The sequence below is a fragment of the Pyxicephalus adspersus genome, chromosome 1, assembly GCF_032062135.1.
Source record: "Pyxicephalus adspersus chromosome 1, UCB_Pads_2.0, whole genome shotgun sequence".
NCBI lineage: Eukaryota > Metazoa > Chordata > Amphibia > Anura > Pyxicephalidae > Pyxicephalus > Pyxicephalus adspersus.
In genome coordinates, this window is record NC_092858.1 from 110258243 (window position 1) to 110273078 (window position 14836).

A 14836-nucleotide genomic window follows, 5' to 3' on the forward strand; every position below is an offset into this window, starting at 1 on the left:
TTGGTTGGGCCGCAAACCAGCTCTCAGCAGCATCTTTGACGTCAGAAATGTCCTCAAAACGTGTCAGAAATGTCCTCAAAACGTTGCCCCTTCAGGTGTTTCTTTAAATTCGGGAACAGATAATAGTCCCAAGGAGCCAGGTCAGGTGAGTAGGGGGGGTGATGGACCAATTGGAAACCCAGGGTGTTCAATTCAGCAGCCACAACGTTGGACAGGTGGGCAGGTGCATTCTCCTGCAAAAAAGGATCCCTTTGGTCAACTTTCCACAGCGTTTTGTCTTAATTGCCTCCTTCAGCTGGTCCAGGAGGTTAGCATAATACTGTCCGGTGATACTAGAGCCCTGAGGTAGGTAGTCCACCAACAGAATACCGTCTTTGTCCCAGAAAACGGACTCCATGGCTTTTTTGGCTGATTTCTGGGTTCGGAACTTCTTCGGCCCCAGGGACCCGCTGTGGCTCCATTTTTTTGACTGTTCCATGGTTTCAGGATCATAGATGTGGAGCCAGGTTTCATCCTTAGTCACTAACTTAGCCAAAAAATCCTGTGCAGCTTCAAAATGGACCAAAACGGCTTTGAAAGCTTCAACTCGTTCCTTCTTCTGATCATTGTTCAAAAATTTAGGCACCCACTTCACCAAAAGCTTGCGTATGTCTAGGATAGTGGTGATAACAAACCCAACAAGCTCCCCTGAGATGTCAAGTATCTGGGCTATCTTTTTAGCAGTTATTTGATATTAAGATTAAGATATTAGGCTGTCATATGCCCCCACATTCATCTGGAAGGGGGCAAAGCCAGGAACTTCTCAGCACCCCTCGTATAGCAGACTCCAATAATTTATTGTCTATTGTGCATCTCCACATTCAACTCCCCTATTTTGTTGGCCAGACTTCTAGCATCGGTGAACAGGCTCTTTAAACCATTACTGCATTTAATAGCTCTGTTTGCCAAATCCTTATGTTTTTCAGTACAAATGGTACTGCACAATCTAATGTTTGTTTATAACATGGGAAGCTCCATACATTTATCCATAACCCTTCCCCTGACTATCCCAAATCCACCCTCCACTAGTGGCTGACCCTTGACTAACCTTTCTGCCACCTTATTTACTTTTCCCACCCCTCTCTGTCCCCGTTTAAATATCCTGCGACCATTCCCCTAAATCTTTCCCCTAGCACAGCAGACTACCTTTCATTTAGGTGCAAACCATCTCTAGCATACAGGTTGTACCGCAATGAAAAGTCAGCCCAGTGCTCTATGAACCCAAACCCTGTCCTTTAGCACCAGGACTTAAGCCATGCGTTTAGCTGTCTAAACTCCCTCTGCCTTTCCTGTGTTGCGCATGGTACAGGCAACCACATGCCAAACCTTGGCACCAGGGAAACAGCAAATCATACGGTTGAAGGGATCCGGGCGACAAACTATTCTATCTGACCTCCTGATCATAGAACCCCCTATGACAACCAATTGTTTTTTCCTTCCTGCATTTCCCTCCCCACCCCTACTAGATTGGCTGCTCTTCCGGCTGTTAAGGGTAGCAGTAACATCTAGAGTTGCAACCACTGGGTCTGCCACCAGCACATCTTCACATAACTGTGAGTGAGTCTGCCTAGAACTTAAATCACCTGTGAAACATTGACTGCTCCCCCTTAGAGGTCAGCAGGAAAAGAGGGCAAAAAAAAGCTTAAAAAAAAAAAACTGACAGTCAAGCAGACACAACCCAACAGTCAAGACAGCACTCCCAAATAAAAAATATCAGGAAACAATATCAGAAAACAACTCCTGTGTTTTTCAACTCCACTTATAACAACCCCCATCACCCGCCAAGAGTGAGCAAGCTCAAGATGAGTCTGCCCAGAGTTTAAATCACCTGTGAAACTTGACCAAACCCCCCCTTGAGGTCAGCAAGGAAAAAGGAAAAAAAAGCTATTAAAAAAAACTGTCAGACACACCCCACCAGTAAAACAGACACAACTCCCAAATACTCAATATCAGAAAACAATTTCAGAAAACAACTCCTGTGTTTTCTAACGCCACTTATAACCAGCCACTATAAGCACAGGTTGTGCAAGTTTTTACAAAGGCTCAAGTATTCTCAGAAAGGGAGGACCACCAAATGTGGTGTGCCAGTGGAGCCAAAGTGTTTTTTTCTACTTGGGTGATCAGTAGCCTTAGTTACATGAAACTGTTTGAGGAACTGCAGATCTTGCTAATTTATATTAGGTAAATTGTTCACCTACTCTACGAGCTGTGAAAGCTGTTGGTAGCTGTCCAGAATCTTGAAAGGCAGCCTCCCTATTTTACTAACATGACTGATACATGCCAAGGACATTTTCTTTTCATTGATGTGACATGCCTTTGCATAGAGCCTAATGTTTATTTTTGTTATATTTCATCATTTAAAATAAGATAAAAAACATTTGCAACCCTGGTAGTCATGATTTTGTAAAAATTACTTGTTTGACTTTTGTTCTTTGTATACTTTATATCTTATATATCTTCCAAGTATCCATCCATACTTCCAAGTATGTTCCTTTGTGGATAAGCTATATTGTGATGTAATTTCCGTTGACTTCAATTAAATACGTAATTATTAAATAAATAAACGCAAGAGGCAAATATTGATGAGCGTAAACCATGGCTAGACTTTTTTTAAACTGGAATGTTTAAAATCCTAGAACATCCCTTAACCCCCCTGGCGGTAATATTATTAAGTATTTTTAAATGTAAAAGCGGTACTTTTAAAAATATTTAGTATTTTAAATTTCCCGTCTGGTCCCGCCTCCCAGCCGCATGGTCCCGCCCCCTGCCACATGCTCACAAGCAGATGCCCGGCTGGCATCTGCTTTTCCTGGCCTTGCATCCTCAACTTTCACACCCCGGGGACGCAGATGCCGGCAGGGCTTTACTAGGTTACACGGATGCCCGACCGGCATTGCCAGGGGAAGAAGATGCCAGGTATCGCTGGAGGACGCTGCGGGCACCGCTGGAGGATGCTGCATGCACCACATACCGGGTATGTGATTAAACACCCTGGAAATTCCCGCTTTTGGTGTGGAAAATTCACCCCACGCCACACTAGGCATTACCGCTGGGGAGGTTAAAGAACAATATCACAATCCAGATAACATCAATTAGTGGAAAGAGAGGGTAACTCTCAGATGTGTTTCGCCATATGGCTTATTCAGGGGAGGTTATGACAAAAGTAGGAAATGATTTGTCCAGAGGGATCAGGATTATAGATCAATTACTTGATTGAAGGAGGATTGATGTATGCCACCCATGATATAGGTATCATGGGTCTGGTGACAGGGTCTTGCAGTGCCTGTCAGAGAAGGTGTTGGATGGGGTGTATGTAGCACCCAGACTAAGGTATTGTGTATAAAGGGCTTTGTGGAAGCCAGTTAAAGTATCCTGGAGCCAACCCAAAGAAAAAAGGAAGGATGGGTTTCTTTGGCCAATGGATTCACGCCCGGGTTTTCACCTGTGTCTAAGGTGCTCAGGTGTACTATTTAGCAAGCCAGCAAGAAGCTAGAGGGAGCCCAGTTGGTTCCCAGAGCTGCGAGGGAATAGAGCTCTGCCTTGTACAATCAAGCATTTCAGTGGAAGATGTTTCTTTGTTTTTCTAAAGACTGCCGTGTATTGTTTACTGAAAACTACTTTACATTGGTGTTAGTCAGAGAGGGACTACCACAATAATGGTATTTAGTTGCTCAGCCGAGCCATTAGTTTTTGTTTGGTTTGTTTGAGCTAATAAACAGTCAGACTGGGGCCTGCTTTAAACTGCATTTTAAGCCTGCTGTCTGTTTACTGCTACATTCTGACCCCTGTTGCTACGGGCGATCCTACATTATATGTGGCTAGAATCATGAATCAGAGTTCATATAGCAAACCCACCCTGTATGGTGATTCAGAGTAGCTTTCTTCCTGGTTTCATCAATACTTGCCTATTACGGTAATTGCGGTAAGTCCTGGAGTTTATTGTTTTAGCCCCTTCTATGTATTCCAGATTATTATAGTCTGGATATATTGTCTCCATTCCTCATTTCCAATTTCATAATTTTGCTCTGCCAGAGGGAATTTACAAGCCTAGGTGGGCCACTGGGAGGGATCTGACCCTTTGTAGGTCAGATCAGTAGGGAGAGTAACCAAGGCAGAGTACTCTAATAAACCTTCTAAAGAAGTTGGCAAAACCTAGGAACCTCTGTAGAGCATTCAGGTCACTGGGCTGAGGCCAATAAAGGACAGTGCTGGGTCCATTGTCAGGCCCTGATCAAAAACAATGTAACCCAGGAAAGGAACATGTTGGACCTCAAAAACACAAAAAAGATAAAGATATCAGAATTTATTCTAAATAGACTACCACAAACTTTGCTAGACAAAAGATGTCCTTTACAAAGTCCTGGGAGACTGCTGGAGCACTGCACAGACCAAATGGCATAACCAGATACTCATAATGCCTGTCCCTGGTATTAAATGCAATCTTCTGTTAACCCCCTTGCCAGATTCTGATAAGGTTGTAGGCTCCCCTCAGGTTTAGCTTGATAAAAAATGTTCGCACCTACAATCTGACCAAAAAGGTCATCAATACAAGGTTATGGGTGCCTGTTGGGGTGGCATTGTGCTCAGGAGAAAATCTAGCTAGCAGCACTGGTATGACCAAGTGCCAGATGAAAGCATCCGAACCTGGAAATATAGCTTGCATGCATTTCTAAAATTGCCAAAATTGGGTTCTACAGGAGGTGCTGTTACAGCAAGAACAAGACCACCATCTTTGAAGCTCCTGAGCAGCTTTGACAATTACTTTACAGCTTCTGCCAGGAGCCAGAATTGTTCATGGAGTTCCTCTATGGTAGTGGGTACTATGATGGACTGTTGTAATGTAAGGCCCTGGTCCAGCACCAGTGCTCGCCCGAACTAACATCACACTCTTCGCCTGTAGCAAGCCCCTGTTCAGTCTCAAAAAAGTAGTTGTGTTGTCCAAAAACACGGTTACCCCCAGGACTTTTGTGCGCAAGGCTGGCATCCAGGGAAGGACTGACAGAGAACCAGGAGCCCACAGAAAATGCAGTACAAATAATTCCAGCGGAGGAAAGTCTAGGATACAGAGGCAGAGGTTAAGACAAAACAAGAGTCTGAGTCACAGCCAAAAGGTCTGTCCAGGTAACATACAATTGCAAGTTCAGGAACAGGCACAGTTAGCAACAATAAATCTAACGAATAATGTTTGGGAAGCGGAAAAGGATATATCGCAGGAGAAAAGTGCACAGCTACATGGCAGCTGGGGATGCTTCAAACTGCAGAGCAGAGTAAAGACAAATAATTCCTAGATCTGCAGGGTAATTTGCAGGGTACGGTATACTATGGTGGTGCACACCGTGGGATTTTCGGCCCGATAAGCGTCTCCTAACAGTATCAAGTCCAAAGTTAGTGTAGTGCTGTTTTTAGCTTCTCTGAATGGTAGAAAGCTACAATGGTCTGGGTGTATAATATTACTGAGAATAGGGTCAGCTGGTGGGCCAGAATGACAGCAAAAAGTCACAGTTCGGCAAAGATATAGGTCTTTAACTGGCACATGAATGAGGGTCTTAATCTGGCTTGTGAGGGGCCATCAGAAATAGCAATAAAGGCACCCAAAAATGTTGACTCAAAGCTAGGATTAAGGCTGTATAGTGGGCTAAAGTAAGGCAATTGGGACCTGGGGCAGCACAAGACACCGCAGCTTGAAATTGTGCACTGTAATCAGTTAATTAAGAGATTGACTAAGTTCTCTGGCAATAGAAGGAAGAGATGAGAATATCCCTGTTTCTAAGAAAAGTGAAACCAGAAGTACATTGCAGATTATAAAGGTTAGAAAAAAAATGTACGAAAAGTATCCACAATGTAGGCTGTTTTGTACCAAATGTTTCTAGAAAAATTAAAAATGGAGGGTATATAGCTGGAGACATGTTTAGATTGTATGACCTAGGCTAAAGCTTTACTACCATTCTTCCCATGTAAGTAAAAATATCACCTATTTCATAAAAACTGTGCTTTAGCTTTATCACAATAAAGGACATTATTTTGGTTTCTTAATGATTCATTTAAATAAATTTTAGGTACCTATTACAATTTTCACTCTATTAAATATATATAAAAGTGCAATTTATTCAGAAAATAAATTTGGGCTTTTATATATATTTATTGGAGTGCTAAATTGTAATAGGTAACTAACAAATTTCTTAAATGTACCCTTGGAGTAGTTTGGAGGAAATTGAATAGATATAAAAGGGGATGTGGTACCAAAATTTCACCCTGCAATTGAATTGATTTTTAATGTCAAAAGTTTGATTTCTAGCGAAGGAGAAAATTATCCATGAAACATTTGTGAGCCTCCCACACTGAAAAGGGGTTAGTAGTGGAGTTCTGATAGTGGCAAAAAAATAATTGGAGCTCTGATTCCAGTAGCAAACAAATTTCTGGCAACTGTAATAAGGCCTTATTAGGCTTCATTTAATAAAGCTCTCCAAGGCCTGGAGAGGATACACTTTCATCAGTGAATCTGGGTAATCAAGCAAACCTGAATGGATTTTTTAAAAGTCAATTGCTATTAGCAAATGTTTTCAATCCTGGACCAGATCCATTCCAGGACTATTATCACCAACTGTACAGCAAACATCTGGAGGGAATCATATCCCAAACATCCGATTTTACTTCCATACGATTACCACATTTGAAAAATGTATGTAAACTCCCTGGTCTCCGAATTACAGATAAATATTGTTGTGAAATTGTCCAGTTGTCCAATGGTAAATCACCAAGGACTGATGGCTTCATGGCCAAATTTTATAAAGTGATGTGAAAGGATCTTTTTCCAGATATGTGTCAGTTGTATTTGTATATGTGAGAAAATGGCACATATTTTTCCTCAGGGGCCGAATCCTATATTAGGGTAATCCCCAAAAAAGGCAAGTATCCCAAATGCCCCTATAGTCCTATTTCCTTAATAAATTTGGACTAAAAAATTTTGGCCAATAGGGTAGCGTTCCATTTGCCGCAATTAATTTTTCCCTCCTAGGTGGGATTAATTTGTGGCCCTTCTGCAGTAACTAATAATCGTAAAGTGCTGACAGCACTGGAATTTGCAAAATGACACTCACAAGAGAATCCTGCAATAATTTGTATCGATGCCAAGACGTCAAAAATCTATATGGCAGAGCAAACACCTCCGAATTTCTCTGCAGAAAATGTGTCTTCCCATATTTGAGGGATGAGTTAACTTCCCAAACATAAGAACTTTTAATTTTTCTTGCCTTACTCAATTTGAACAGGCTATGGCCTACCCATGGGATCTTAGAGCCCTTTTACACTGTAAGTTTCCCTTTGCTTACCACTCATTTGAAACACAATCTTTTACTAAGGGATACTATATGTGCCTGGTGAGAGGGAAGGAAGAAAATGGGGCTATCATTCAGTCTCTCACGGGATCTCCCCATTTCCAGTAACCCAATGTTTCAGCAAGGTACTACCCAACAGGTATTCCATAAATGGAAACAAAAAAGTATTGGGTTCGCTGGGGACATGTTTAACCTGGATGCCAGAAGATTAGTTACCCTGGTTGAGCTCAGAGCCAAACTACTTTTTCTATGTTAATGGCTCACCCTCTTTACTATATGCAGGTAACTAATTATAGACGATCCCTGGTTACAGATGTTCCAGGGGCACTACGAAACAATAGGTATGACAATTTATTATATCTGTCTTCTCCTTCCATTACTGATATACATAAGTCACTGCAAAACTATTTTAATAAGTCACTAGAGCATACCAATGTACAGAAATGGGGAGAGGAACTTAACCTGGAAGATGTTGTAGATAAAATCACCCAAGGGTATTGTAAAGTAAAGAAGGCTATAATCAATAAAACCTGGAGGGAATCTCATTTTAAAATGTTACACTGGGCATATAAAATATTTTGATCTTAAGAGGGATTGGACTTGAGGCGAAACCTGGATTTAGCTTGTCCAGAATGTAAAGCACCACCTGCTACATTGGTACACCGTCTCTGGCACTGTCCTCTCATTTCACACTATTGGTCACGGATTTTACAATATGTCCACTCGATAACCCTACACTTAGTGCCGATTAATTCCTCCCTGTGTCTGTTCGGGTGTTGGGAGAAAGTTTCAGAGGTAGTACAAGATAGTGGAATAAGATAGTGGAATAAGAATAATATTGGTTTGTCTACTGGCAGCAAAGAGTGCTTACTTTTCAGTATAGGTCGATTCTTTTCCCCCAAAAAATGAGTGTGTCATAGGCGCTTTGAAACAGGTATTTTTCAGAGAAGTACTAGATGCGGAAACTAATGATGACAAATATATATCCAAATTTTTCGACAAATGGTACTCCTTTATTGTACACACATTCTCTATCTCAACACAAAATGAGATATTGACATCTTTTCGCCACTTCACGTGGTATATACTTAAGTTTTCTTAATATTTTTCTAAAATGCCATTAAAATGCTGATTTCTCTTGATTTCTGAAACAGCTGGGTTCGTTTGTCTCACATATATTCTATAGGATTTTTCTTTTATTTTTATTCTGTAATTTATTCTGATTGATCTTGCCATGTATCCTATGTCTCCCCCACCCCACCCCCCACCCCATATACCCCCTTTCTTTCCCACGAACATTTTGTGTTTTTTATGGTCATATTTATTTTTTAAGTATTTTTTCATGTTTGTTAACAAATTTAAAAATTAAATGAAAACATTAAAAAAAAAAAAAAATGGCCATGACTGTTGCTCTGAGATCAATTCCTGTAATGGCCTCCAGGATGAGTTTTTTTTTTTTTTTTTTTTTTGAATAAGTCACGAATTACCAATACAGCAAAATAATACAAAACTTTATTAAGTAATATTACAAAACAATTAAGCCAGAACCATATATACAAAAAGAATTACTATCAGGTGTATGCTCTTCAAAGTAATGCTCTTCAAACCCTCTGTACACCAAAAGCCAGTCTGAGTAGTCAATAACCAAGGTGTGTACGTGACCAAAAGCGATTTACACTAAAATGGACATAATAACAATTAGGGTATATCACTTCTGGTGACATAGACATCTTTGTAGACCCAATCTATATATATTTCCAGAGTATGACAACACAGAAATGCATTACATCTTTCTCCAGGGCTTTTTGGCAGACATCTCCTTTGCCTTCTACACTAGATTAGGTTGATAAAGGTGTCTAAGTCAACGGAAGTGGTGTACCTTAACTGCTAATATGGCGTCCTCTGCCCTTTTAGGGTACATTACTTCTGGTGACATAGACTCCTGTTGGTTATTGACCACTTGGACCAGCTTCTGGTGTATGTAGGGTGCTGAGCACAATATAAATAGAAAGACTACTTCTTTTTTTTATCATCGTTTTAAGTGTACCTATTTAACTCAGTACATCAGAAATGAACGTTGTTGAATGAATCTTCAAACCATGTTGATATGTGTTGTACATTACAATACTTTGATGCATGCACATCAGTTTATAATATCATGTTTTTAAAATGTTTACCTACATATACAGACTCTGCTCTGTTTTGCTATATGTTCCAGTGTTCTTACAGGATGCAAGCACATCTCCTGTACAGTGACGTCTGATGAAACTGTCTTTTTTGAACCGTGAAATGTGTCACATTAAGTGACCGTTTTTTAGACTATTTCCCCTTTTGAAAAAAGTTCTCTATTATGTAATGGGACATTAAGCCTTGTATCCTTTAAGAAGCCTAATATTTAGTAAGTCATTTTGTATATATGGTTCTGGCTTTACTATTTTTTAACATTATATTTATTTTATACTATTTCACTGTATTGGTGTTTTGGGAATTGTTCAACCTCGTTGGTGTGTGCTTAAAAATATATCTAATTCTGGACAGAGGATGAAAGTTTTATTAAAAATCTTACCGGGATATCCATCCACAACAAACCTGAGCTGGCCCTCCTGCATGCTCCCACCAAAAAAAGAAAAAACAATTCTCCTCAAATCATCCCAGCTTTGTGGAAGCAGTCTGCACCTTAGACTCTGACACAGTGGTTACATAAGGTGAACGACATCATGACCATGGAAGACTTCTAAAGAAGTCTAGGTCTATGCATTTGTACAACAATGTATTGAGGCAGTTTACCTGACAGTGCCTACCAAGGCCGCCCCAGGGTGTCCCTTGGGGAGGGGGGGGGGTTTCAGGGTGATTTTGTAGTAGTCTTGGATCTTGCATTTTACTTTCTGGCTCCCAAGAATTTCTTCCTATTATTTTCTTGTGCTTTTTGCACAGCTTCTCGAAGTAATCTGCTTTTTGTTTAAAAGTCCTTTTATTGGATTGCAGGTAGAGTGTACTTAATAACAATATTAGAAAGGTGAGATGAAAAAATGGAGCTTGATTATAGATAAAGATACTGAATTGCTATATGCAAACTCTGCTGGTAGCAAAAGTGAAATGAAGTCATCCTGGGAAAAGGATAATAAAGCAGAACTAAAATCAAAATAAAAAAAAATATACACTTTTAACCTCCCTGGCAGTATGAATATTTTGTATTTTTAAATGACAAATCGGTACATTTAACATTTAAAAATACTTCTAATTTTAAATTTGCAGCCGATGGGCATCGCTACCTCCCTGAAAAAAGGCCTTAAGCAGTCTTGGCCACAGAACGTGTACTATTCATGGGTATAAAGTGAAACTTCTCTGTCTGTTAAAAAATCTTTCACAAAGATTGTAGTGTAATCTTCTAAAGGTGGAAACTCCATGATCAAATCCCTTAAAATAATTTCCAAATTCTCTTAGAAAAGTTGGTCTGGGTTGCTGGGTCTGGGTATTGTGTGCCAGTAGCAGTCACACATGTTGATGTGTTATTGATGTGATCATGTGATAACTGCAGAAAACTCCTTGATGAATTTGTGATCATAGTTTGCAAAACACTTTTCTTGTCAACAGTTATAGGCCATTCTACAAGGGTAGTAATTTTTCATGAATCCATTGTCACCTTGCTTGTAGAAACTATTGGTCCTAAGAACTGGATTGACTGTTTTTCGATTTATTTTTTTCTGCCATTGAATACAGTTCATAACCCCTCAATTTACTTGACATCTTTCCCACATTTTCACTTTTGGAGAGAGGAGGGATGTGGCAAGAGGGGATCTCAGTGCCTGGCAATAACTCCATGGGGCAGTCATAGGGGCAAAGAAGAGGTTGGACAGCCAGGTTTTCCTTCTCAAAGATATCTAAAAGATCAATATAGACCTCTGGCTGCAGTATAAAACAGTGCTGTTGACAATATTCTGTCCCTGGTCCATGAACCATGTCCCTGGTTATCCAATTTTTGTTTGGATTATGTGCCTGGAGCCAAGGGGCACCTAAAATGGTGGGAAACATGATGGAGCAGATGGGATCAAAAGAGAGGAACTCTTGGTGCCAGGTTGTCAGTTGCGGTTTCAATGGATGTGGTCCCAAAAGTGACAGGTACAGACATTGGATTCTGCAACCTTTTACACATCTGTGGCCTTATTGAAGAGCATCAAAGTCATCATAAAGCTGTGCCATTTCATCAGAAATGATGTAGTGGCTATTCAGTTTTAGCAGGTGGTGTGCCTAGCACAGAAGGTTGTTTATTTTATAGTGAGATGATAAACCTCCTCTTAGTGGAAAAGTATGGGGCTGCAGAGTGAAACAGGGTTGATAAAATGTTTTTAAAGTTTTTAAAAAACTGCTCAAAAGTACCAGGTACCCATGGCACATGAGGTAGAATCCTAACTTCAGGAATATTTGGCAGGTGATTTAGAGCAGGAAATTCTAAAGCAGAAATGGTACCTGAAGGTACCATTGCAGGTTTGCTGGATCACCCAGCTCCACTGATAAAAGTTTATCCTCTCCAGCCTTGGAGAGCTTTAACACATTAGCCACAAAGTGTCCAGGGGCAAGGGCTTTGGACTCTGACATGGTTGGAAGGTACTATCATGTACCTGCCTGGAGACCAAAGTGATGAGAGGGCCTCCCTTGCACTTTAGCCTGCATGTCTTTGGAGTGGAGACAGAGGAAGGGAGGAAAAGATTTGCACAGATCCTGAGGGTCCTGGATAAATGATGGATGAAAAGCACAAGCAGACTAGACAGGGAGCAAAGCAAATCTAGATCAGTGGACAAGCCAGGTCAGCTGCAGACAAGCAACAAGTTATGGTCAGAAGACAAGCAAGGTCAGCAACAGGTAAGCTGTAAGAAATCATGGTTAGGAGACAAGCAGATCAGCAACAGGTAAGCTAGAATAGGTTCATGTAAACATGTTTGCTTGATGAGGAGCTTCCAGCACCTTATAGTTCAAGCTCTAATCCTTCAATAGTTCTGTCACTATTTCCCTGATTACCCGTGCACATCCAGTAATCACAAAGTGCCTACACACACATTTATGCACATGTGTTTGAAATGAATGCATGCACTTGTGCACACATAGCTGCATACAAGCCAAGGGTGGTGCAGGGTTACGTGCACATGTGCAACAAATTATTGAAGCAGTATCCTGACTACCAGGAAGTGTCAGATTTTTACCTGATGGGAACTGGCCAACATTTGGGAAGAGCAGGAGCACTTTAGGTGCCTGCACATTATACCAGTCAATCATGGATCTACAAACCAAGCAAACCAAGAAAGAGCATGATATCAAGTGTCACTGATACCAGTGGAAGCATGATTTGTATTAGAAGGGGGTGATAAACAGTGTCAAAAACAGGAAAGATGGAAGAGGAAAGATCAAGAAGAAGGAAAAGGGAAAATTTGTCTTGAGACTTGACTCTGATTAGGTCATTGGCCACTTTAGTAAGGGCTGTTTCAGTGGAATGGGCAGCTTCAAAGGCACACTGGAGAGGGTCAAGGAGAGGGTAAACAAACCAAAAGGTTCAAAAGAGTAGGACTTTCAAGGCATATGACAGAGAATGCACAAAAAAATCAAAATTTCATTTTTAACATATTTAAAAAAGAAAGCGATTGATAAATTGATAAAAATCGATGCCAGAACCTTTTTTTTTCTAAGGATGGGGAATATCCCATATCCCAGTATGGGCTTCCACATGTGCTTCGAATGCAGTTGTTTACATTCTACCTAGCACACTTGGGTCGTTTTGCTCCAACTCAGAGTGGAACACATTATTATTGTTTCACTCGCATGTGGAAGTGATGCTCCATATTTACTTCCTGGGTCCAAAGCCACTTCTGGTGGTCCATGTGGTTAGCCAACAGACAGGTCCCTCCTGACTCCCACGATGTACTCTGGATGACATCCCGGTGTGAGGGGGTCTCTTTTAAACACACAACTAAGGTTACGCTGGCCTTTTCATGACCCTGCAATGCCATAGGAAAAAACTATTTTTTGTATAGATTTTTATTATATTTTTAAATATATTATACACTAATAAAATTTGGTTGATTTAATTGAGGTTTCTCTGTCATATACAGTGAAAGTCCTGCTTTTCTGAACTTTTTGGTTTGTTTACCTGCAGGACCAGACTAGACAAACACTGACAACCATGTACATACCATTCACAATATCTGCCCGATAAAATACCCTTAATATTATATTTACATATTTACATTTTAAAGCATGATATGATGGTCTTAGTGTAGGTACAAAATTTGGTCAATCTTTCATCCTAGGTACAAGATGTACAAAAGACACTAATGTGTTAAATGACTTAGCACGCAGCTAATTAGCCTGGGGTCGGATTAGTATTAAGTGTGGGTTGGAATTATAAAAACCTTTTCTGCAACTTAGACATGGGATCCACAGGGGCTTCATTCAAAGGGCCTGATTAATTAAGCTCTCCAAAGCTGGTGAAGATACACTTTTATCAGTGAACCTGGGTGATCCAGCAAACATGGAATGGATTTATATTTGTTAGCAAATGTTTTTGATCCTGGACCAAATCCATTCCAGATCTGCTAGATTACCAAGGTTCACTGATGAAAGTGTATCCTCCCCCATCCTTGGAGAGCTTTATTAATTCCAGGCCCTAAGTAGGGTTGATAGAGCAGTTCTACATCTCCTAAGATATCCCATTTTGAAAAGTCCATAGCCTGTCTGTGAAATATAAAACAAGCTCTTGGTTGCTATTGCAGCCACAAGTTTGTTTTAACTTTTCTGATGCCATGGCATGTGTTAGATGTACTTTCTGTATGCAGTGAGACAGAGTCCTTATGAATCCTTACCTTGATGATGTGGGCAAAGTATTTTCCAGACACCTTGTTATCGGTCTTGATGAAGATTTCTCTAAGAACAGATTCACCTATTGGGTTATACTTGGCATTGAACTTGTCAAAGCGATGAAAAGTATTTCTGTCCTGTGACAAAAAAACATACTGAATTTCAGATAAAACAAATATGTGAATATTAAAAAAATACAATGAGCCTTATTTATAGAACAGGGAATCATACATTCCCTCATACTGTTTTGAATCTTCCAGGTCAATGTGTTTCAATGGCAGTAACTGATTCCCACGAGGGAATGTTTGAGGGAATGTTTAAGGGAATGTCAGATACCCTGTTTTACAATTAGAGCCCAATGTCTTTATATTATACGACAGGAAAATGAATCAGTTTAGTTTACGTGGGTGTTTCAGCTTACCCACACAATAAAATGGAGAACTTTAACCACCTGGGCGTTTACCCTGAGCCTGGTTTGGGGTAAGAGAACTTGCTACAATCGTTTACCCCGAACCAGGCGTGGGGTAGCTAAAAATAGAAACATGCATTACAGTGCAATCCGATTGTCATACAACATTGTATGACAATCGGATTACAACTGAAAAAAACACTTACCT

General features: G+C 40.3%; 1 protein-coding gene across 2 annotated transcripts in view; it reads right to left on the reverse strand.

Annotated features, from left to right (window-relative positions):
* Positions 1-14836, reverse strand: part of AMPD2 (adenosine monophosphate deaminase 2) — a 199696-nt gene that overhangs the window by 82821 nt on the left and 102039 nt on the right. For both annotated transcript variants that reach the window (XM_072423562.1, XM_072423552.1), the window contains one exon: positions 14225-14356. In XM_072423562.1, coding sequence (XP_072279663.1) covers positions 14225-14356 — 132 coding nt within the window. The remainder of the gene's footprint in view (positions 1-14224; positions 14357-14836) is intronic.